Source organism: Telmatherina bonti (assembly GCF_933228915.1).
Source record: "Telmatherina bonti genome assembly, chromosome: 13".
NCBI classification, from domain to species: domain Eukaryota; kingdom Metazoa; phylum Chordata; class Actinopteri; order Atheriniformes; family Telmatherinidae; genus Telmatherina; species Telmatherina bonti.
In genome coordinates, this window is record NC_136611.1 from 13631985 (window position 1) to 13658494 (window position 26510).

General features: G+C 39.5%; 2 protein-coding genes across 2 annotated transcripts in view; both read left to right on the top strand.

The window, feature by feature from the left end:
- The window catches only part of LOC306764448 (DNA mismatch repair protein Msh3-like), a 31149-nt gene extending 26165 nt beyond the window's left edge, over positions 1–4984 (top strand). Inside the window, exons 12-14 of the mRNA XM_079251622.1 lie at positions 1655–1787; positions 1931–2099; positions 4697–4984. Of these exons, the coding sequence (XP_079107748.1) occupies positions 1655–1787; positions 1931–2099; positions 4697–4778 (384 nt within the window). The 3' untranslated portion in view covers positions 4779–4984. The remainder of the gene's footprint in view (positions 1–1654; positions 1788–1930; positions 2100–4696) is intronic.
- A 3384-nt stretch (positions 4985–8368) lies between these two features.
- The window catches only part of LOC306764255 (ras-specific guanine nucleotide-releasing factor 2), a gene marked incomplete at both ends in the record, with an annotated part of 48096 nt that continues 29954 nt past the window's right edge, over positions 8369–26510 (top strand). The window contains one exon of the mRNA XM_079251343.1: positions 8369–8644. Within this exon, the coding sequence (XP_079107469.1) occupies positions 8369–8644 (276 nt within the window). The remainder of the gene's footprint in view (positions 8645–26510) is intronic.

Sequence of the window (26510 nt, forward strand, 5' to 3'; positions counted from 1 at the left end):
TACCGATGGTCACGTACAATCCTAACTAGAGCTAGGCGATTAGTAATATCCCAATATTTTTATGGCATGTCACGATATACGATATATATCTCGATACTTCCCTTAGCTTTGAATTAATGCTTCGGTGCATACAATCACAGCAGTAAGATGATTTTGTATCTACATTAAAACTGTGTTTAAAAATAGTTGTTCATACTGCATTAAGATTTGCTGATTTTAAAGATTCATGCCAAAAGGATGAAATTGTAACAAAGCAAATTGATCAAAACCGTATTTATTGAACAGTTAAAGCAGTGGCAGAAACATGTCATTTTAAATTTGTGGTACTACTACCTTTTGTGGCGACACTTTTGCGACATACTTTGCATCTGACAGTTGTTTGGTCGACATCGTCTCTCCGGTATCCAAACCACCGCCAGATGATGGATCCTGTACTATTTTTCTTCGGAACATATTCTTCCTCCTCCATTTTTTGTAACTCGCGCTGCTACTGCTACCGGAGTTCTCTGCTGGAAAAGCTGCTACATGCTGCCTCTCATGATGTAGCACGTAGCTCACGTTATGTACGTAACTAGGTGCACTCGCTTTAACTCTCTGTGCAAAGAGTCAAGGAGAAGGGAGAAAACCCCGCCCACAACTAAAAACAACTGCGTGACAACAGGCTACTCTAATATGACGAATGTAGACATTCTCTATATCCCATAGTGGACTAGCCATGATATCTCGAGTATATTCAATATATTGCCCAGCCCTAATCCTAACAGTTTATAACCTGAACCCCCTTCCTGCAGATTCCAACTAAAGATAATGTAGTTGATGAACCAAGAACTAAGGGAACACAAAGACAAACAGTTGCCTATTGTTACGATCGGCTGCAAAGACCATAACAAAATAAACGAAGAAAAGGAATCCGGAATACAAAAATATATTTATTAACTAAGCCAAAATCCAACCCAAAAATGCCAGGTCCAAACTCCTGTGGACCAGGCCGTGTCGTGGGAGAAGCAAATCTTAAATAGCCGCTTGGCCAGGGCCAGCAGCTGTCACCAATCAGCCATTAACTCCACCTGCAACAACACATGATTAGAAATCAAAACAAACTAAAAAAAAAAAAACACAACGACCCAACAAACTATGGGTTGTCACACTTTATTCAAGCTTTTTGCATTAAAGCTGACTGTTTTAGTATCAGTAAAATCAAACATGGCCACTTCAAGCTCCTCCATACTTGGATTTTTTTTTTTTTTTTTTACTTCTATCTACCTTACGGACATCTCCCATGTTAAAAACATTATGATTTTTGTATTCTTGTTATTTTTACTGTTCAGCTCTTTGGTATACATGTACTGTTTTAAAGTGCTTTATAAATAAAGTTACTTGGCTTGGCACAAATGTCAAAACCGACAGGAGTGACCATCTTTTCTGGCAAGCTGGTGCAAATGCAGTGAGATGACATTCATGCCTGAAGCAATGCTGTTTTCTACACAGTGGCTGAATACCTTTTTTACTAATACAAACAAGTGTTCAGACTGCATTTACAGCTGGATGACCTGTTTATGAAGCCATCCAGATCCCTGACGGTTTGATATCATGTGTGCTGTGAACAAGTTCAAGACTTTTTCTGAGTGTTTACTCTTTACTCTTCATTTCTTAGGTGAAAGCGCTTACCCTGTTTGTGACCCATTATCCTCCTCTGTGTGAGCTGGAGCAAAAGTATCCTGAAAATGTATCCAACTACCACATGGCATTCTTACTCAATGAGCCAGAGATCCCAGTTGACACAGAAGGTATGTTTGCATTTTATAAAAGAAAAACAACCTTTTGATATTAATGAACATCACTATTTGCTTTGAAGATCGACTTGGAGATGTTTTACTTGACTAATTTTGAAACCATTGAAATGTGATAAATCTAATACAAATGCTGACAGATGGAGAGGTTCAGCCAGAGTTCATCACCTTCCTCTACCAGTTGACCGAAGGAGCTGCAGGAAGGAGTTATGGACTCAACGTCGCCCGACTGGCCGATATTCCAGATTCCATACTGCACACTGCCGCTCGCAAAGCCCGCGAGCTGGAGAGCATGGTCAACAAAAGAAGGTACTACAAACACAAATTCACCCTGACCACTTCTTCTACACCTCAAGATCTAGATGAGGGTTGACCAACTCCCGTCCTCAAGAGCTGCAGTCCTGCAAGTGTTGTGAGTTTCTCTGCTGCAACACACTTGATGAAAATCAGTGGGTAGTTAATAGACTTGTGGGGAGTTTGATGTCAAGCTTTGCACAAGCGTGCTAATTAAGCCCGATCTGTGATAGGTGTGCTGCAGCAGAGAAACTCCAAACACCTGCAGGACTGCGGCCCTCGAGGACCGGAGTTGGACGCCCCAATGTAGAGCCAGAGTCGGTCTGAGAATACATTCTTCTAATAAATGCAAAAAACTCAAGGGATCTTGCTGTTTTGGGATTTTTTTTTCTCTTGTGCCCTTCAGCTTCATGGGACAGTGCTACAAATTCTCCTGAGTTTAGTATAAACCCTAATAACTTGCAAATATCCCATTCCTGTGTTTTTAAAGAGATGAAGTACTAACGGAGCCTCGAAGCTGAAAGAAAAACCGAGTTATAAAATAATGATCTTCCACCGACACGCAACGGAATATTTATTTTAGCTTTAACACTCAAATGAACTTGATTTCATCCTTGGGCTGACACATCTGAGTCAGAAGATGCTTGAGTCTTCCTGGAAAATTAGAGGAGATACACATGACGCATAAAAAAACAAGTTCATAGTGAGAAAAACTCTCATTGAGTCCAAAACATTAAAATCCAGAGTATCAGTAAAGAGTAGATTATCAATTCTGTTTCAGATGTTTGTTTTTTTTGTTTTTTTTTTTACAGACGTTTTAGGTGATTTCAGGCTGATGCACCTGTGGTTTTGTGTTTCCTTTCACCACTGATGTGTGAAGAAGACTGAAATGTACAGAGTTGTTGTTGTCAGTATGCTATTAGCTAACAGTGTCCTGCATTAACAAGTTATATTCTTGGTTTACGTTCTTCTAAAGTTCCAACTTGAATTACCATTGCTGATAAGTTAATAAAATAGAATAACAAAAACCTGTCAATTAAGTTTAGTTTTAAATCTGTTTTTGGTCAATTATTTTAAACAATAGGAAAAAAACAATTATGGTCAATTCTGTTAAATTGCAGTACTATAGTAACCATTGTTCAAAACTTTTGAAGTCTGGTTTTTATGAGCTTCTTATTCATTGTTAATTCTGAACATTTGATTCATCGATTTGGTTTTTTGTTCACCCAACTCTGAACAAACAAGCGAGAATAATGGATGCTAAGTAATGTAACGCTAAGAGCATGGTCACCAACAAAGAGTCCTTTGAAAAAAAGTCCACCTAAAATGGAAAAAGGGTTTAAGTTGTATATTTTATTTGGGAAACTCTTTCTGCTTTTCAGTCAGACTGCACATCCATTCTGAAAACTAAATCTGTTATATCGCTCCGTTCAAAGCCACCAGACTCCACAGTCACTTCACCAGGCTGAACATGTGGGGTGCTGATATAAACGCTTCAGCCCTCCATCAGAAAAGCCTGTCTTTGAACAAGGTAAAGCAGTTAAGATACTCTAATGACTTCAGATACTAATCATTGATTATGGATAATTACCTCAAACACGACGTTTAAAGTTAGGCGCAACCCTTTAAAGATGCATTACATAACCTTACCACGTTAAAACTCCGTCTTCCAGACTCGTTTAATGGCAGTGACCTCTATAATGTGCATTTTTAGGACTGAAGCTGCCAAGCTTCGCACCGAGGTTTAAAAACCACATGATACAACTTTTTCTCCCACTATACAACTATATGACATTGCAGTTGAATTTCACTTAATGCACCGCGTCACATGCTAGTAAGCAGGATCACACATACGGCAAGGTGATGCGGGAAAAAACACAAGATGATATTATTGGAGAAACAGAGAAAAGAAAGAGAGAGAGGGACAGAGTAGAGACAAGACAAGATTCAAGACTTTCTTAAAGGCTGGAAAGATCTCAAAGTACAGGTAGGATAGAGGATAAATGCTGTCGATAGGGGGTATCTTTTAGGTTGCACCACAAACTGATGAAATTTTGAACTTACAAATGGTTCAGGGGGTGTAAACATGGCTAATTACTACCAGTTTGATATTTTTTATGGACTGCAGACCTATCTGGGATGCCCCCTGCCCCCTACCTCAATGGCAGCTGACATAGGGGAAAGCTATCCCAACAGTCACCTCATGCAATAAGGGAGTACGATAATCAAATGAATGAAAGTTTATTTTTTGTTTGTCAGAGTAAGTACTCATGTTTACTCCAAATAAAGTTTTCTGTCCGTAAATTTTCAACCCATCATCTCTCTGAAACAGCCTGCTAGGAGGTGATGGCTTCTCAGCCTCTTATAGAGTAATCCTCACCATATGAAATATCTGTCAGCACACACAGCCATACCCTCTGATCATTGTAATCCTCTCTATATGAAATGTTTGTCCTCAGTTGAGGCGAAGAGATGCAATGCACAGGGATCGTATGGTTCTTCTATACAGCCATGTGTGAAAACACAAGTTTAGGCTTTATATTCATGATATGTGAAGATGTAAAATATTCACTAAATATGTTTAACCTTTTTGTGTGTCTTTGTTTTTCTAGGAAGAATAAGAAAGTTCTGTCAGATCTTTGGAATATCTCAGACAAATCATCCCTCATAAAGTGGCTGCAGTCAAACTCTTGACATGTCTGCAACAGTAACCACCGCCACCGGAGTACATGAAGCGAGAAATGCTGCTATCAGTGAAGCTGCTCAGTGAGGAAACGACATGCTCACTAAGGTGGAAAGGCTTTTCGCTGATGGAGAAGTTTGATGCTGCTCTTTTTGCTAACGTGTTGGCGTGTAAAAAATAGTTTTAACCATCTCAGGTTCTTGTTATTACTATCATCTGTACTGTAACTTAATTATGGTAACATCAAATAATTCAAAATTATCTTGTTTTAGCCACTGTTTGGTATCAGTGTGTTGAGAGAAAAAATAAAGAAAAATGTCAACCCTGGTAAATGTGTTGCCGTTTATCCTTCAAATAGCTTTCTATTAATCTAATATTGCATTCTAACATTGCACCACTTATTATAAGGGAAAGAGTTAAAGTGAATGGATAAGAGTCAGATTTTTGTATTTCTTTATTACAGTCATCTTTAACCCCCTCCCTGAGCCATCACCTTATCGTGATGGAGGGGTTTGTGCGTCCTGAAGATCCTAGCAGCTATGTTGTCGGGGGCTTTATGCCCCTGGTAGGGTCACCCATGGCAAACAGGTGTCTAGGGGAGGGACCAGACCAAGCACGGCTCATCGACCCCTATGATGACGACAAACCTGGGCATAAATGTTCCCTTGCTCGGACACAGGTTAACGGGACCCCTCTCTGGAGCCAGGCCTGGAGGTGGGGTACGAGATCGAGCGTCTGGTGACCGGGCCTTCGCCCATGGGGCCCGGTCGGGCTCAGCCCGAAAGGGTTACATGGGCCCCACCTCTTGTGGGTTCACCATCTGCGGGAGGAGCCATAGGGGTCGGGTGCAATGTGAGCTGGGTGGCAGCAAGGGCCGGGGACCCTGGCGGTCCGATCCCCGGCTGCAGAAGCTGGCTCTAGGGACGTGGAATGTCACCTCTCTGGTGGGGAAGGAGCCTGAGCTTGTGCGCAAGGTTGAGCAGTTCCAGCTAAATATAGTTGGACTCACCTCGACGCATGGCTTGGGCTCTGGAACCATGATTCGCTGCCGAGTGTGAAGCGGCCGGGATGGGAATCAACACCTCCAAATCTGAGACCATGGTCCTCAGCCGGAATAGGGTGGTTTGCCCTCTCCGGGTCGGGAGTGAGGTCCTGCCTCAAGTGGAGGAGTTTAAATATCTCGGGGTCTTGTTCACAAGTGAGGGAAGGATGGAGCGCGAGATCGACAGACGGATTGGTGCGGCGTCTGCAGTAATGAGGACTCTGTGCTGGTCTGTCGTGGTGAAGAAGGAGCTGAGCCAGAAGGCGAAGCTCTCGATTTACCAGTCGATCTACGTTCCTGCCCTCACCTATGGTCATGAGCTGTGGGTCGTGACCGAAAGAAACAAGATCTCGTATACAGACGGCTGAAATGAGTTTCCTCCGCAGGGTGGCTGGGCTCTCCTTTAGAGATAGGGTGAGGAGCTCGGTCATCCGGGAGGGGCTCAGAGTAGAGCCGCTGCTCCTCCGCATTGAGGGGAACCAGTTGAGGTGGCTCAGGCATCTGGTTAGGATGCCTCCTGGACGCCTCCCTGGTGATGATGTTCCAGGCACGTCCCTCTGCGGGGAGACCCTGGGGAAGACCCAGGACACGCTGAAGGGATTATATCTCTCGGCTGGCCTGGGACCCTGGCGGTCCGATCCCCGGCTGCAGAAGCTGGCTCTAGGGACGTGGAATGTCACCTCTCTGGTGGGGAAGGAGCCTGAGCTTGTGCGCAAGGTTGAGCAGTTCCAGCTAAATATAGTTGGACTCACCTCGACGCATGGCTTGGGCTCTGGAACCAGTGCCCTCGAGAGGGGTACTGGTTCCAGTACCATGAGCAACTCTAGACTGGAGTTGCTCATGGTGAGAGGCGCCGAGCAGGTGTGGGCATTCTCATCGGCCCCCAGCTGGGTGCCTGCACGTTGGGGTTTACCCCAGTGGATGAAAGGGTAGTTTCCCTCCGCCTTCGGGTGGGGGGACGGGTCCTGACTGTTGTCTGTGCTTATGCGCCGAACAGCAGTTCAGAGTACCCACCCTTTCTGGAGTTCTTGGAGGGAGTGCTGGAGGGTGCTCCCTCTGGGGACTCCATTGTTCTGCTGGGGGACTTCAATGCTCACGTGGGCAATGACAGTGAGACCTGGAGAGGAGTGATTGGGAGGCATGGTCCCCCCCCTCTGAACCAAAATTGTGTTTTGTTATTGGACTTCTGTGCTCGTCATGAATTGTCCATAACGAACACCATGTTCCAACATAAGAGTGTCCATATGTGCCCCCTGCAGAGTTGGCAAATGTGGCTGGGGAGAGGGAAGTCTGGGCTTCCCTGCTTAGGCTGCTGCCCCCGCGACCCGACCCCGGATAAGCGGCACGAAGACGAAATCATTTTCTGTTTATGTATTTTGGAAAAGTGTGAAAATATTTACACTGTCCATTAAATGTGACTCTGCATATGCTGTTAACACAACCTGGTAAGTAAAGAAGAGAAAAGTGAATTATTCCGAGACTAAAGTAAATAAATCTGTACCAGGATGATTAATACACACAAAGGTTTCATCACCTTGAGACAGAAGCCATCCAGACGGAGCTGCTGGTATGTGCTGCTATCATTAGGAGGGAGTTAGCTGGACCTTTTCTGATGTTTAACTGTAAATCAACTCCATCTTTTCATGTGCATTTTTTTAATCTAGCAGTTGCTTTTATTAAAGCCAAGTTTCAAGTGAGGAACATTCAAGCCTAATGTGATTTTAGAGGCGTTCATGAAAGAGATTAGTATTTATGAATAACTTAAAAGTAGGGGGGGGGGGCACATTTGGTGCCACTTAATAAACATAAAGCAGTAAAATAAGAGAAAGGCTCACATTCAAGAGGACAGTGAGGTGCAGGACAACAGCCCACAAAAGCCTAAAAGTTTAATCACCACCTCACCTGACTTGATCCTGTTATGAACTTGTGAAGCCTTTTGTAGATATTAGTATTGTGTTAATGGAAGTGGGTTGACTGTTTTGAACAGAATTTATGAAGCTGCTTCATTTCCAAAGCTGAGGATAGATAAAGAAACACTCCAGATCTCATCTATATTGACTGTATCTTGCGTTTCTTCTGAAGCTCACAACCAACGATCCGCCTTTAATTCTGCCAACTCCTAGATCAGCGCGCATCACCAGGGAGGAGGGGGGCGGGGAGATAGAGACATAGTAGGAGCGAGTGAGAGAGGGAGAGGGGGAGTGAGAAAGAGAGTTAACCGCTGTCAAAGCCGATTACAACGTAACGGGTCTGTGATTCTTCCACTGTCCACTTGAGGGTTCTTCCCTCTGTGAACAACACGCCTCGCGCGTTTCCAGTTCAAATCCCTTATGGAAAGGAGTCATGAGTTCAGTTTAGTGTGCGTTGGGCTGGAGCATCTACACTATGAGTTCCTCTGCAGAGGCGCTTCCTTCAGCGGAGCAACTTTTCTGTGCGCCACGGCACCACTGAGCCATCTCTCCGTGGGGAAACTTTACTGGCAACCTCCAGTGACCATGGGCTCTCGGTGAGACCGCTGGCTGTCCCACTTTATTTCTTTCTTTAAAGCCGCTCGAGAAGATGCAGAAGAGCGTCCGTTACAACGAAGGGCACGCGCTGTTTCTGTCGGCGATCGCGCGTAAAGAGGGGATCAAGCGAGGCTACCTGAGCAAGAAGACGGCAGAGAACAGTCGATGGCACGAGAAGTTCTTTGCCCTTTACCAGAATACGCTGTTCTACTTCGAGAACGAGCAGAGCGCGCGACCTGCTGGGATTTACCTGTTGGAAGGATGCAACTGCGAGCGCGCACCGGCGCCCAAAATATCCACGATTGGGAAGGAAGCGCTGGAGAAACAGGTGAGCGGTTTACTGGAAGAGTCAAATGAAAAAAAAAAAAAAAAAAAAATCAACATCAAATCTTCTGCAACTTTCCAGAACAAAAAGAGTATCAATATCACCGGTGCCACATTATCGCCTGTTGCGTAATGTTTTGCCCAAATCATCTGTTTGGCCAAAATTGGTTAGTAATGTCACATTTCAAAACAAAGCAACTATAGATCACTATATTTATCATAAGAAAAATTGATCAATTTCTTTCCTTCCCACAACTTTCTGCTCTCAACTCTTCAATAAATAAATAAACAAAAATTAAAAACTGACTGCACGCAACAGGCTTCTGCATTTAATAATACCCACTTCTTCACTTCAGGTGGGTTAGTTTTTCATTTGTCCCTTTAAGAAGTGACCTGTCGTGTGCAGAGTTAAAACAACATCCATCTACATTAAACCATGTTTATGACTTTAACTGTAATGAAATAACTGTAATGAAAAGCCAAAGACCACTGAAGTGCATCCATTGTCTTGACTAAAGCATGTTGCTGAGCTCTGGAAACACTTACGCCAAAATGTTACTTTGTGAACATATAACCTGAACCATCTGCATGTTCTAAATTATGCTTAAGTGCATAAAGCACATAAAGTAAGCCCAATCTTTACATGATTGCAGTCCAATTAGACTCATTTCACCAACCATTTATATTTGAGTTCCTATATGATTTAATAAAAGCAATAGTCTGGCTAATGCATGTGAAGACACAGGTAAATGTGTAATTTCATTTATTTTAGCACAAAAAAAAATCCTTGTAAATCTTACAGGCACTTTCAGTAACTTTGCATATTTTATAAATGATTGACAGCTCAGTAGGTTGAAGGTATGATAGGAAGCATATGAGAAGGTTTCAAATTTTTTATTACTCACTGATGGGATTAGCACATATTAGGTTGCATTGAAATGTCTTTTTTTAATTGAAAATGACATCATCATCATCATCATCATCATATCTGATGATGTAATCAGAGTCCTTTAACAAAATGGAAATGTGAACAACAAAGCAAGCACTGCATAACACAATGCAAGTCACCACAACACCATTAACAGTGCTACATCCCAGATAAGGTAACATTTATCTGGTCCCGCAGTGTGTGCTGGAAAGCTATCAGACATGCTGACTCTGCCTCCTCATCCAGTTCTCGGTCTGCCACATGACTTTGAGGTTTCCAGACACACCTGTGCAGGTTCTGTAGTTCAGAGATTTGCTACTTCTGCAGCTCAGCTGAACATGTTCTCATTTTGACACATCTGAGCTTGACATATATATATATATATATATATATATATATATATATATATATTTGTGTGTGTGTGTGTGTCTGTGTGTGTGTGCATGTATATCGGCTTCAGATCTTTGGAAACATTGAAGGTGGGGGAAACTTGAGAACAAATTTGAGTGTGCACTTGATTGTGTAAAAAGATGGGTGGGGAAGAATTAAGCATGCGAGAAGAGGGTAGAGGTCGGAAATAGCAGTATCTTGACAGAATGCGTCTTACTTCTAAAATGGTTTGTTATGCTTTATAAATGTACTGTTTGTTCAAAGACCCTTATTTCCAGATGGGTGCAAACAGAGGCTAGGAGGTGGATAGGGCAGTGTGATCCTAAGGTTCAAAGAATGGATGGACAATTAGTATTTTTTGCCTGTAATGGAGTCATGATTGATGATAAAAAGGACAAATCTCCATGTGGCTGCTGCTACTAGCACTTAAACGTGCACTGAGACATAAAACGAGTCTGGGATATTACAGAGCTTACACCTAATCATCTACAAATTCTCTCTCACACTGTCTCTCTCTCTCATTCTCACTCTGACACTACAGCTGTGGTGTTTAATTGGGGTTATTTTCAACGTGTCCTCAGGTGAAATCTTGGGTGCTTGAGTGTAACTGTTTGACTGCATAGCCATGTGCAAAGGCTTAATAAACCTGAAAATGATGGCAATGTTCTTGCTCGTAAGGCTTTGTGTTAAAGACCATCAAGTATCAATCGAGGGAGTTTTAGAGTTGGTTGTCCTGTGTTGTGTTTCTTATGTAAACGGTGGTGAAACGCAAGCAAAGGCCTTCAATGTTTCCGTCAGCTGCTTTCTATCTTCATTGTTTGTGCAGCAAAATTGAGTCTGCCAGCAATCTGCAGTATCACCCCCTACAGTGAGTCACAAAAATGACACACAGACACTGCCTCCCTCTTTATTCTGTTGTACTCTCAGATAGATGCAGACCCTTGAAATCATTTGAAGAGCATTCACACCAGACTGAGTGGTTTCCACAGAGACTGTGGGAATGTGCTGTTGATCTGAGCACATGTGGAAAGGCCTAAAAGATTTTGCACAACTTTTTGGACGCCAAATACCAAAAAATGGATGACCGTTGCAGCGAAAGCAGTTTGCTTTCATATTACGATCAAAATATCAAACGTTGATGAAACATTACTGAGCAGACCCAAAGCTGAGAGACAAATAGATGCAATAAATTGAAGAAAATCAAAAGCTGCCTGAACAGGTTTTATTCAAACTTTTTATTATGATTATTTATTTAATCTTTACTTTCATACCCATTATCTTTATTGTTATTATCATTACTGTTACTATATGTACTTTTATTATCATAAATTATCAGCTGATCAGTTTTACCACAATGTGTCATGAATCATGGCAGAATGAAGACGCACAATGCAGACTTACAGACGGAGGCAGGCACAAGATGGAACTGACATCCTTATTGTAATCAAACACAAAGAGCGGCAGTAGGAGGTAAACCAAGCATCTAAATGATAAAAATAAAAAGAGAAAGGAAACACAGGACTAGTAGACAAAACAAGCTACAAAAAGGTTCGGACAATGAACAAAGATGAATGTGGAGAATTTCAACTGAGGGAGAAAATTGTTAATGAGGAAAGGTGTTGCAAACGGATCGGAAGACCTGTTGTGGCACAGGAACAAAAATAAAGTTTAACTGAATGCACAATAGGACAAACACTGCAACAGGCATCTCAAAATCTGGTCCTTGAAGGCAACTGTCCCTCAGGTTTCAGACATTTCTCTGCTTCAACACACCTAGCTCAAACCAGCGGGTCATTGTGTAGAACTTGACAACAAGTTGTTGCTTTGAATTAGTTGTGTTGGAGCAGAACTGTGGGCCTCAAGAACCAGAGTTTTGGATCCCTGTTGTTCAAGATAAGTTAGTAAGCAAGACTAAAATGTTTACTAAACCAGAACCAGAAATCCTCACATAAGAAACACAGACAGACATAAATACATATACATAATTTGGCCATTTGCAGGTGAAGTTGGTTGACTAGAAGCTTACAGGACCATCAGCTGTAGTTATACTGACAAAATTTCTTTAAGGTGACTGTAATAACTGCATACTGCAACTGAGTCAACAGTTCTACCTCATCTTCCTCACATTAGAGAAAAATGAAGGCAGTCACTAAAAAAGATGGTGTGAAGACGTATATGTAGATTCCTAAAGCCTCTCATGTAAGTACGCCATGTTCACTGAAATTTAATTTATTCAATAGAATAAGATAAGGACGAGGCATCAGTGGAAATCTGAAGCAAGATTTCATTAAATCAGCACAACATACAATTGTGTTTCTATCAGATAAACCTGATAAAAAGGTTTACATCACCTCCCTCAAACAGGTAAAAACTTACTTTATTCTGACTGAATTCTGATTGAAGTGGTTACATGGCAGCAAAAAGTGGTATTTTCACTTGGAAATTTGAATAGTTTGTGGAAAATGCATTGGCAGTACTTCACGGTCTTTCTCATAGACAGTCAAATGGCATGGAAACATACTTATTTATGAGTCAAAGATTAAAACAGACCTTTCATGTTTATTGAACCTGTGAGACTCTGGAAGTGTTTTATTTTTTCTTAAATACTTTTGCATTTTATGAGGAATTTTTTACTCTGTTATTACCCTGAGCAACATATATATATATATATATATATATATGTTGCCATAGCGTAACTTTATTGTTGCGCTATGGCACAGTTTCTTTTTAACAATCCTCTTTCTTCATAGATTTGAGGCAATAAAAGGTGATGTGACACTTAATAGTGTCAGTGCTGACTTCCTACATGTGTGTTTATATGTGTGTGTGTGTAATTAGTTCTCATTATAAAGCTTCTCTAGCTCCACATGCTTCTCACTGAGCTTTTCGTTTCCACTGTTATGCACTAATTGGAGCTGATTCTTCCTGTATTCCCAGAGTCTGATCAGCTTTCCTCAGGGCTGCTTTTAATTTCCTCTCAAGTTTTTATTCCAAGTGTTAGAGCCATTATGGGCTTTCATTAGTGTCAGAATTTAAAGCTGGCATTCTCTGTTTGAAATGCTGTAAGAATCAAAGTGCACATGACAAGTGTGGGTTTTATTTTCAGTGAAACACTCCTTGTATAACAAAAGCCTTTTTGTGTCAGATTCTTGGCATATAGCTTTGCCCTTTCCTATGAAAAACGCTCTCTTTAGACTGTCAAATCTTCATGACAAGTCTTTTTGGAAATGATAAAAACAGGATTTTTAGATGTATGCTTTTGCACTTTTGTTTTGTCAGTCAGTCAAATGTTGATGTAGGGCTGGGAGATAATTAGCTTTTCCCAACAGAAAGACTGGAAACAACAGAAAAAAAGCCCCAGTTTATGTGTTTCAAGGCTCCAAAGGAATGACTTTCACTACATTCTTGTTGAATTCCACTTAACCTTTCTGTATCAAACATACAAACATGGAATATACGTGTTTCTTTTTCTCCCTTAATACCTGCTGCAGAGAGTCTGCAAATAAATTCAGCCCAGCCTTACTCTGAAATGTTTTGCTCAAAATTTCCAAATGTAGTGTTACACTCTCAGATAGTGAATTATAAGAGCACAACAACTTCCCTTCAGTTTTCTTTAAGGTAATGTTCATCTGACATGACAGAAGTCAAAACCAAAGAAAGTGTAAAATGTGTAAACTGTGACCATTTATCCATTTTTTACTATATGATAAAAGTTCTGTGTTTGGATCCTACCATGTTTGCATAACATAAATTGTTTTGACATGTCTTTTAAATTAAATTCAAGCATTAAATTCTCTTTAAGGCTTGAATTTTCATGTTCTTTCAAGTTCTCACACAAGCAACAAGTGAAAACTTGGCCAGCTGTTCACTATTCCTCTCAAAATTGTCCTGCTATTATTAAATAAATGGATGCACAGCGGGACTGTGCAAACAGACCTACTATTGAGCCTTGGAGCTACTTTCAGTGAAAGTTTTAGAATTAATGTTCCACTGCTTACAGTCAATACTATCAGGCTATGTAAATGAAAAGGTTTTGCTCCGAACCCAAAGATCTGTCGTTATATTTATCAGATAACTCTCAGGAAAATAAATGCATTTTTTTCTGTGCCAATAAAATATTTTTTCAAACTGTTCTCAAAAGTTGTGTATGAACTTAAAGTTTAAAATATTCCCGTGGGCACTTTGTGCTCATGAAAATGCTAAAATATTCTATAACTTTAATATGTTTGTCTTGGGGAGGCATAAAATTTGTATACTAGCAAGCTGCTATAGGTGTGGCAGAACAAATATGAGAATAGTACTCAAAACAAATGTAGTTCTGTATTTCTGAATCAGTATTCTTCCGCATGACTCCTCCTGAGTTGGTGCTTCATGGTTGTAAGGACCACCAGGTGGCTGAAACTCCTGAGGCAAGGGGAATGTATGCTCCTCAGCCTTGTTATTATCAATGCTGGAGATGATCCCATCTATTATAAATGCTCCTCCTGTCACAGCAGGTGCTGCTATAGAGTGGTGGTGACGAGAAAATAACACACTAACATCCCATGAGGACTGCATTCAGTAAAGATGTGTTTTATCTTTTTTGTGTGTCTGTATTTGGGAAAACTGTTTTTTTTTTATGTTACCAGATTAGAGACAGCGCTTCTCAAGAATTTTGTACAGAAAAGATTTATTGCATTTAGTTTCTTCTGCTGTTGCACTGTGCGAGTTGAAGGGAAACCAATCAATATCTTTGGCATTAAGGCAGCGTGAGGTTTCCTAACATCTGCCTCTGGCAGTGGAGAGAAAGTGCAACTACAAAACAACAAATAAGTACACATGGAGGATGAGAGTAGAGAGGTGACAATTCTAGGGTTGAGACCCAATCAAAAAATAAATTAATTAGAGGCTTTGTAATGAATTAATCTCTATTGATCACACTGAAACCCATAACAACAGGTGCCCCAAAAAGCAACATTTTTTCATTGAAATGTTTTTTGGGTTTTTTTGGATGGCTAAATAAAAATACATAAATAAATAGACACAGACAAAAACTCAACTTTTAGTTATGTCTGGAAAAATGCATTTAATTGCATTTTAGTTCAAAACAGTGGAAAAAGAAATGAACAAAATCCCTGACCAAAACTAGCGTTCATGTTCGACTATTCTTTTTTTTTATCTTTAACTCGAGAAAACAAGTTCATTTTCTCATTATTTTAATAAAAGGATGACTGTTTTTTCATTATAACAGGAAGATTTTTTTTGTAATGTCATTTTTATTAACATTTTCAAAAATGGAAAAGAGGCATTTCAACGTTACAATGTATGACACTCAGTTTCCTTTGAAACACCCTCCATACCTTTCCCTCCACCCAACCAACACATAACAGGTCTACAGACTTAGATAATGTCAAGGGGATGAGCCAACAATCAAATAGCATACTGACCCCTGGTCAAATAACTACAGTAGATCATTTAAGTCATTATCACGAGACAACAAACGTTTGCTTGAGATAACGAGATGATTAAACTGGGCTCAGGAAGTGCTTCCTGTGTTACATCTTATTTCATTGATCAAAGTAGACGCTATGACAGATGAGGGGAGGGGCTACAGCCATTGCAAATAAGTGTAATTTTGTGAATGAGTGATTGTTGAAACTAAATAGTAAGACAGATCGCAATTTCAGCCTTTGTGAGACTTGATAGAATAAAATCAGGTGTATTGATCAGTTATGGATGTTCCTCTATCTGGCGTCAGCTTTTTCCTGTTGGTGGCTTGACTGCACTGAGACATCGCAGTACTGTTCTGGTACGTCTTGGTACAGTCTAGTTGGATATTAAAACAACAAATCTACAACAGATGCATTTAGAAATTGTGGAGCAATTTTGGGTGAATGTTTCTTAGGGAGAAATTTACAAGACTTTAAAAAAATTCATCATCGAGAAAATAATTTCATCAAAGGATTTAGGGAGTCTAGCTACATCTCTGTGTGCAAAGGGACATGGCTGAATATCAGTGTGGGTTGCCCCTGATCTTTGAGCCCTTACAATGCCATGTATTCATCCATCCCTATCCTGCAGGTTTTTGAATATTTCCCTGCTTCAACATACCTGTCTGAAGTTAAATTAACCCAAAAGCCTTTGAATTTCTGCACAGTGACTCATTCATTGGAGTCAGTTTTTTCCATGTTATTTCTTAATTTTTCATTAAAACTGAAACCTATGCATATACTGATAATCTATGACCCAACCCAGACTGACTTATATACTGTTTGCTGGCCTTAAATCCAGCATTACATGCCTTCTTTCAAGCTTATATGAATATCCTAGATCAGGGGTTGGATCAGTCCTCGGAGGTCGCTCTCCTGCAGGTTTTCTGATGCATTTCCTCTTAAATACACCTGACTCAGATGAAATAGATCCAACAGTTTAAGAGGTTCTGCACAATGACTCATAAATTTAAATCAGGTATGTTGGAGCTGGGATACCTGAAAGACCTGCAGGATTGGGCCGTCGAGGACCAGAGCTGGACACTCCTTATTTATTCTTAGCCTTCTGAGTTCTCTCTGAAACTAAGACTTTAAAAGTCTCTGTTAATCAAATGAGAGAAATAAAAACTTTGGCTTACACTAAACCAAATACATAACTGGAAAGATGAAGAATACATAAATCAGTATGAGCACTCTGCATGACTAAAAATCAGATTTTCTGGTAACAGTTATTGTCAAAGAGATAATCACAATTTTACAGTTACCGTGATTATTCTGTTTTAATCCGTTTTCCAACACTATAAATGTGTAAAACTGCATGAATACTTTGTTTTGGTCTTGAAAGTTTATTTAATTCTACCCTGGTTTTCTCTCAGAGAAAACAGATGGAAACGCTACAAGACCTCTAACTGTAGACTTCTTTCTTATAACTATCTATGTATGTAGGGCTCCTGCGAGGGAGGGGGCGTCCCACCCCTGTGTGTTGAGCCGACAAGGTCAACCAGTTTTTTCCAATGTTGGCGGTCTTGAGCCAGCTGCTCTGCATTTCCAAGGTAACTCCGTGCTGTCGGAGGTCACCTGCAACCAGTCACCAATGCGGGGTTTGCCTCCTGGCTGTTTCCACCCGGCAGCCTGGAGATTGAACTGGGAGATGGCTCTTGTCGGGTGGTCAGAGGGAAGGCGGAGTACGTGACCAAACCACCGGGTCCGACGTTGCACGGCCAGGCCAGATGCTCTGGGCTGGCATGTGTGGGCTCTGAGCACCTCATTGGTGACCTTCCAGGGCCATCTGGTGTTTTTGAAAGTTCTGAGGTCTCTGTTGTCGAAGCCATTCTGGCAGCCAGAAAACTACATTATACAAATTATTTTAAGCATTTCTTTTTCTAACCTGTGTAAAGAAATTAGGAATACAGACAAAGCACGTAGCTACCCTGACTTCCAGCTGCCTTATAGTGGAAAACTGCTGTTTAATACATAAATAATACTGGAACGGTGGAAATGAAGACACATTACAACATATTGGAAATTAAACATGCTTTCTTCTACAGAAAATGACAATTGCATTTTAATGACTAAAAGACAAGAAACTCATGCCAGATATGTGTGACGCTCACCATCACACATATCTGTAGCTCCTGCATTCAAAGAAACCTCCAGAGGTTGTGGTATAGAACATTCACCCATCCATGAATGTAGGTTAAAGATCTATTATATGAAAGAAGGAGACATATATGATCATGGTTCAGACATGCTGCCGTTTTCTCTGAGACAAAACCTATTTAACATAGAATAAAGCAAAGTAGAAAACTTTTTTGCTGCCAGGCAAACTGAAATTTGAAATTTTCTCTTAAAATCATGCATGTTGCATCTTCTGGTCTGTGAAAAGGATGTCGACTATCCGGCAGAGGTCAGGAAGCTTCTGCAGTCCAGATCGCCCATCGTAAAATGGAAATTATGTCAAGATGAGCCAGAACTGTAGAGAAAATTGCATCCCATATCCGATTAAACAAGAATGAGACAACATGCCTCTTGTAAAAGTCCAGCAACTGTTTTCCTATTGTTTTTTTGGTTTACAGTCTTGCTAATATAAGAGGGGATGCCACGCAAAGACTAATATTACCTTGTGCTGATTTTTGAAAATATTTTTTTCCAATTTTTAAAAAAAAAACCTCAAATTTTTAGTATTTAATTAGTTTTCTTTGTTTATGATGAGAAAAAGTGTCTAATGAGATTAGCAAATGATTTTAATGTACACAGCATCATAACTATTAGGGCATTGGGTGGGGGAGTGATGTGGTGTGTGTATGTGTGTGTGTGTGTGTGTGTGTGCCAGAAAGAGAGAATTGACCTCAGACTCTAGAGGAGGTGATGAAAATGGAGGGCAATATATAAAGAGTAGAATATTGGTTCAGTGTTTCTCAAATTAACTGGTTTTATTAGCAGAATTCAGTGGTGGTATAACCATGGTGCTTCTTTTGGAGGGAGGTTTGCATTTTCTTTGCAATACCATAGGACTGCAGTTTTTATTAAGTAGATAGAATACACTTAAACATATTCCTTTCAACTAAGTTTTGTTTGGTCAGTTTGGGTCAACAAGTCCAAACAAACCATACATTACCACTAGGGCTGGGCAATATGACCAAAATCTCATATCATTATATAGATAATTTATATCCCCACAGCGATATACATAACAATATAAAATTGTTATCAGTGTTATTTTGTGTCAGTCATCAGTTATTTGTCAGATGTGCTTGGCAACAGAAGCAGTGATCTCCTTCCATCTGCGGGAACCATGGTGGAACCATCTGGAGTTTATTATGAGCGCTTTCGCCACCATTTGACGCCACTTTAGCGACTTTTGCTCGTTGACTCTATTTTTTATTCTGTATTCTTTATCTTGATTCTTGCGCAGGCGATAAAATGAGTTATCGGTAGTTGTGTCGGAGTCCATTGTTGAGACTGTGAGCTAGTATGTTGTCGGTTCCACGTCTTTTTTTTAAATATCCCAACTGCATCCATGCAACAAAAATGTCCCCTCTTTTATGAACAAACTCATCAGTTTTGGTTGGCAGGTCATTTCTAGTGAATTACCCTGCTCTGAAAAATATCTGTTACAGTTTTTCTCCCTGTTTATCTATTACAGCGTCCATGCCGTAAAGCGAATCTTGAAGTAAAATGCTGCAGTAAAGCACCTTATCATGGTGTAAACAATAATGCCTCATATGAAACGAAAGACATTTTCTATCGTCCAAACAACCAGCCCTAATTCACACTAGTCTCAATCTTTGAACTATGACCGAACAAGTGATTTCCTATCATTTCCAAACAGGCTTTTAAAATGTTTTTCAGATGCTAAAATTTCAGTTCACACTTTTAGAGGTTTTTCAAGTATGTGTGAGACTATTTCTGGACTCCTCAGCGTATCGTTGCATGGCAACCAGAAATGGCTCCAGGAAAACTGTAGCACATTTTTTTTTTAAAGTACTTCTTTCTTTTTGCAGTCGTAAATATTCATCCTTCCACAGCTGCTTTTTCCTCATTGGGTTTGAGGGGCTGGATTGTATCCCAGGTGAAACTGGTGTCTCTCTCACAGAGAACAAGATAACAGTGCTCAAGCTTATCAAATCAATTCTGAATCACCATCTAATCTAAAATGTGTGTCTTTGGATTTTGGGCAGAAGCTGAAGCATCCTGATAAAACTCACACTGGCAAAGGGACAACATATGAACTTCAGACATTATGTTTCCAAGTGAGGTTCAAACCGCTGAACTTTCTTAATGCTAAACTGACGATGCTACAATAATCATCACCATGTCGTCATAAACAAGATCTCATGTGTTTGTGAGCTTTAAAGGTGTTGGGAAAGCGTATAATGCCCTCAGCTTTGTATGTAAATTAATTTTATCATGGCAAGAATGAAATAGAAATGCTTTGTTTGATATGACAAGCTGATTCTTTAAGACAGGAGACAATTTTGTTCTATCCACTTAAACGGATGACAGTGCTGGAAGAAAGTCAAAACGTGTATTACTGAGTTTGCAAGGTTTTCATTCCAGTTTGTTTGTTTTGCTCTTGTCCTTGGAGCATTTTATGAGGCTTCATTCAGCCCATGATTGCCCCTGTGGGAGCGCAACAGGAACTGAAAAATGAAAGGAACATGAAGAGAAGAGAGACAGATTGGGAGTCTTATCCTGAAGATGGATTTGTGGAAACACTGCACCCTAATCTCTTCTTTTTATCTCTGCAAAATGTCTTCTCAGTAATGACTCTAATGATTTTGCTGACAGAATCAACCCCTTATAAAGACTTATTGTTTCTTTACTGCATACAAGGGATTTATAACCTAGTTGTGTAGGTCATTATGAGCACTTAATATACCTGATAGTATTACCAGTCACAATCTATCATTGATATCTAAAATCACCCAATGTCTCTTTTATGCTTTGGCTTTTTCAAGTTCAATATTTTCATTTATTCTCTGGAGTCTCTTCAAACTTGAGTTATTGATGTTTGTTGTGATTATGGAGCCATAAATTCCTTAAAATTCAATTTGAGAGGGTTTGTGTTTGTGTTTCACCGTGAGATCTGCCAACAACAGGTGGTTGGAGATTATCTCTTAATAATCGCTCACAATCACAGCGTGGGCCTCTTTTGTTATTTATTTTCTCTTTTCCTTCCCTTACACGTGGTGTATATATTCCATCACTCCCCCTAGCACACATAGAAAATCCAGACAACAGTTTCTATCCATTTCTTTAGTGATCTTATATATGTTGTGCTCTCTATTGCATTTCTCGATGAAGCTAATTATCACCTTGCAATAGAGTCGGCCCTTCTTTGCTGTGACAGTGCAAAGGTGGAAACACATTTCACACTGTGTTGTGGTACCTTGTTAATGAGTTTGTGTTTCGGCATTTTAATCAACTTGTATGAATCCACAGAGACAAAACCTGAACCATGAAATCTTTCATATAGTTTTTCCTTTTAATCAAATTCACTGACAATTTAGAGCTGATTAACTTTCACTCACATGCTCCTAAAATGTACCCTTCTACCACTAAGTGTTCTTCCTAAGTACTTACTAATATATGATCCATCCATACAGCCATCTGTCATCCACACACTTTATTCCAGTACTGGGTCGTGGGATGTATGAGGTCCATCCCAGTTGCTACCAAGCAAGCGCTGGTTTTACATTAGTTCAATTTAATGAAGTTAAAACAACCTTTGTGGTTGTTGCTACTATATTCTTGCAAAACACACAACCTAAAACCAGATAGGACATACAATTTTTACTTCAATTTGGAAATATGACTCTTTTCAGTCTATATTATTGAGATATTGGATTCCATTCATTTAGCTGAATTTCAGACTGCTGATTAGTTAAAAAGTAAAACCATACTGTGAGTTAGAAATGCACTGAGCCACCAGAGAAGCCTCACCTTGGTACAATCAGGTCAAACTAAACTACATTGTCTTTCTTGCAAGAGGTGTTTGTGCATTTGATGTTTTGACAATAGGGAAAAAGGTTGCTGCCTTCTATATGTGTTCATAATCTTCCACTGGTGTTCCTTTAGAGAAAGAATTAGTGTTTCTGAAGGTCATGGCACATTAGTCACATTATTTTAAACTAATCAAACATCAGTGACTCAGCAGTGTCATGCAGGTGAGAAATATTTCAGCATCGGATGGAGGTAACTATAAAGAGCAACTTTGTAATGACTTGCATTGACTGTTTTCTCTCGGCAGGGCAAGTTTATTTGTATAGCACATTTTTGTACAAGACAATTCAAAGTACTTTAAACGTAAGATTACTGTTAATATCATTACAGTGTAGTGCAGAGGAAGCATTAAAAAACAAACTTTAAAAAGAAATTAAGGAAAGTTAAGTAAAAACTAAAACAGAATGAGATAAAGTTAGGGATGTGATGACAAAATCATGGTTCAGTAAGCCTTGGTTTTAAAGAGATGTTTTTTGTTTTTTTTGTTTTGTTTTTTTTTGGTGCAGTTGGGGAACAAATACAAAACATAAAACTGCTTAACTTTCGTGTAAACAGGATGTTTTTATTGATAGGAAAGGGTCTTCAAGCTTTGGTCTCTTCTTGAAAATGTCGCTAACCGTAATCCCCTAGCAGGTGGCTGAATTAAACCACACTGTTCAGTCCCTGTTCTGTACCAAGCGTTCCATACCAAAAAATTCATATACAGATACATTTTCTGTTACACCCGAATTCAGGAATATATAAAATGCAGTTTGTGAGATTAACAGCTGTTTTGATATAAGGCAGTGACTTATAAAACATTTTTTAAACTCTAATTCAAAGCAGTAGAGTTTCAGGAGACCCGCAGTTTTCTGGGAGTTTGCTCTACACACGAGGGACATAAAAAACAAACTTTGCCTCTTCGTGTGACTCTGGGAACATAAAGTAGACAAGTATCAGACAAATAGCCTGATTTATGCTTAATTTTCATTTCATGTTGTTAGTCCTGTTTTCCTGTTTTTACCTCAGTTCTAAGACTTGATGGAAGTGTGGTGGGTGGGTAAATAATCAGTCTATGAAGTAAATTGTGTATTTTGCCATTAGCCTTGGTAGAAGATGGCACTTTTAGGATACCATCTTTGTAAGATATTAAAGGTTTTATTTTAAAGTCATTGAGATGTTACTTACAGTGTCACACCAAATTTGAACCACTAACATTACTGCTACAGAAATTGTAAGTTGTTTTTGATATATCCTCAACTTTAACTGGCACACAATGCTTGATTCTTGTACTTAGGAGTCATATGGGCAACATGCAGGCAAGCTTAAATGTATGCACCCCAAAACATTGCTAAATTATGTTGGTACTTACCCAAATAATGAAATATTCTTATATATATTTCAAAACAATTTAGTTGGCACACCCAACAGATCAGAAGCTGATTTCTATGTAAGACCTCCCATCATGTACAAAGTGATTTGCTGTCACTTCACTGTGATTGCTCAAACCTCATGTAATTTTTAAGCATAGCTTTATCCAACATTCCTGTGACCAATCAGGCAAACTGTGTATGCTTTGTGTTTAGGTTGATGAAAAGCTACTTTGTAAACACATCCTTGACAGAATAATATATTTAGGATTAGAGCCTGTAGTGTTGGAGCCTTTTCTGTGTTTTTAAATACTTTATAGGTTTTTATAGCACTTTGAATTACCTTGTTGTTGAATTGCACCATACAAATAGAATTGCCTCGCTTTGTTTTAAAGATAATGTAAAGTGAATGAAAAGTTCCTTCACTGTATTGCATGCATTAAAAAATGTTATATAATATGTGCATGGCTACACATGTTTTTAAGATCCAAGAACCCATTGGGCTTTGTGACTGTTGGCTCGTTTTCTAAATGTATTTCCATTTAGCTTCAATTTGGATCATATCTTTTAACACCAGCTTAGCTTTCATGCTGCTTTGTATTGATGTCAATAACATCAAAGCAACAAAATGCCTGTCGCTTGTAGAGGCTGAGCGTGAGATTCAGTCAGCACAAGGTCCATCTGTGGTACTGTACTGCACAGTTTGGTCACTAATCGGTGGAGCTACCAAAGCAGACAGCAGTATTGCATCATTAGTGGCTATTCTGGTCGATAATAGTCGGTGGATCCCAACAGTGATTCTGTCGTCTCTGCTTTTAAATATTTATTTTTTTATCCGATGAGCATTTTTGGATAGAATTTTATGTACTCTCTTACACTTTTCCTGTATTTACAGCCTCTGCAGGAGCAACTAATTCTCTGCCATTAAGAGAAACTCCAGGTCAGTTAATGAGGGTATAGTGCAGTATTACGTAGTTGACACTGCAATGCTTTGGGGGGGACCATGATGCAGAATCTTCTGCAAGGGGTGCAATGATAACATTAAACTTTAATGTTTGCCTGGGGCATTTGGAGCAGTACTGCTGTAAGGAATGTATAGAATGGTAGAATATAAATGTAAAAGGATAAAACAAGATAAGTCAAAATAGTCATTAATTATATAGAAATATAACAACTCTGACACATGTTAAAGCAGCAGGTAAAAGTGGGAGGACTGGTCAGCATTTTCCAAGAGGAATTCAGGGCAAAGAGTCACAACATTATGTTACGTTAAGTAACATATGAAACAGAGATGCTTTGGATGGAAACTTTACTCGTGTACTGTACACTCACTCTACTAGCTACTTGTGCCTGTGCCTAAAGGTATTACATTCTGTGCAAACAAGATTGTGTGTACAATAAGTCTTTCTCATCAAAGCACTGAATCTCTTTAATTATTTTTTCCATCCTTGTTGATACTATGAAACATACTTTGACCTCTTTACAATATTCAGTCATTTGTGCATTTTTTTCATAGGTTTTGTCTTTGTAGTACTCATTATGAATGGTGCAAGCTAGAAAAATTGTGCTGTCTTTTTCTTTCTGTCTCTTCACATAAACAAGTAAAGGAACATGGCCACCCTCCCAGAGTCAAGTTTTGCCAGAGGTTTAAAGTTAAGAAGTTATTTTTAGTTTTAGTCAGTAAGTACCTGCCTGTTAGGTTTCTCTCATGTAAAATGCCTGTAGATAATTGTTTTGTTTTGATTGTTTTGTTTTTTTGTGCTGGTAATTGGAACTACATAAATAAAAGTAAAATGAAACTTTTTTAACAATGCAATGGACTCAGTGGTGTCTGAATAAATGACCACCCAATCATCTGCATTTAGAGCGTGAGAAGTGCTGATCCAACTAGGACAATAAAAGGTGTGTGTGGTATGTTTCTAACATGTTTAGTCTCGAATCGATGTGAGCAGAGCACCACATCCAAATAACTCATCTGTTTAACTGCTAATTTAAATTTTTTAACACCCAAACATTTCCAAACTGCGTGATAATGAAGCAACTGATAGCAATCTAGCTGCAGCTTTATGATGCTGCCTTTGCAAGTATGCTGCAATGTCTCTTCCAACCAGCCATTTCACCTGCATCTGCATTCATGTGTGTGTGAATGATACAAGGAATATGGGAACTTGAAATCAGTAAATTATTCATTGAACAGAATACTTTAAAATTTTATTGTATTTAAGTGAGTATTGCTACAGATACATATGTCCTGCTTTCAAAGCATGTACTTTTACTTCTCATATTTAAAACCATTTTCTCCATAAAATTGAGTGAAAAAGCATTATTCATATAAGGGTTTTGTAAGTTTTATAAAATTGTTGTCAGTACTGTCACTTAAAAATAGGTTTGGGTACAAAACTGAGTGAAAGAAATTACAATTATTATTCATCCTCAATACTGTCATACAATGCAAAGAGCTTTTTTGTGATTCAGGGTATTTAATACCAACAAAATGTGGAAATGTATGCATGTATTTACTTTGCTAAGAGTCTAAAGCAACCTGATTATAAGGAATATATATTTGTGGATAAAATATGTAAATCCCAATGTGCTGATAACGTAGACTCAGATTATGCATCTTGAGCTTTTAAATCCGCATCAGTAAAATATTATCATTCTATTTGAAGCCCTTTTCTTCTTTCACCAATGATTGCGGGATGGATCTATAAAAGCAGTAAATGAATAGAGGCAGCACCAAAAAGCAGAAAATGGAAGTGCAAAACACAGCTGAAGCATCAGATGTTGTGTTGCCATGGAAATGTTATCTTGTTAGGTGGTGACACAATTTAGGAATATGTGCTCGGTTAAGAAATATTAACAGCTCCCTCTTCCCTCACTACTTCTCTTCCTGTCAAAGACTGTTAGAGCGCAGATTGTTCGTGATGTAGTAAAATGCAGCCAAGGCGTGAATCAAAATGACAGATCCATAAAAAGCGGGAATAGGAGGATGGAGATGGAGGAGGGTCTTTGAGTGTGTGTTCCAATAATCTGTCCTCAGTCCCCTAGCCCGTTCCCACTGCAGGCACTGCAGCCTACCCATCCTCCTGCAGGGCAAACGTCTCTCCTCTGGACTTCATTTGGTTCACTGAATCCTTACTGAGAGAGATACAAAGAGATGAAAGTATGAAGGGATGTAGAGGAGGAGGAAGAGGAGGAGGAGGAGAGGGTTTCAACAACAAGAGAAGTGAAAATGCTGTTTGAGTGGGGCAGTGGAGGTGGAGTGGGATAATAGGTGAAGTGCAAAGAGAGGGGGAGAGGGAAAAAGCTGGGTATATGAAACGAAGAGACAAGTAGAACAGAAAGTCCACACAGAGTTCAGTCTTCTCTGTTTTCCTTGACTAAAAATAGCATCTCTTCTGGTAACCCAGTGCCCCAGGACAGGACCATTTGAATAAAAGCCTCTATCAATTCACATAATATGTCATGTGTGCATGCTCTGCACTAGGTGTGTCTTTTTTCACTGACATGTGTTGGCAATGCATCTGTGTACCACAGTGTTTCAAAGGCAGATTTGCAAGGAAATTCATCAGGATACTAAGAGACACTGATGGAAATGTGATAGATGGAGACAAGAGTAACAGAGAGCCGGCTAATTGATGATGATAATAGGCTGGTGGAGAGGGGAGGCTCAGACAAGGCTTGATGTTTTATTTCAGGGAGCAAATGACTGTGTTGAGCCACCAGCTT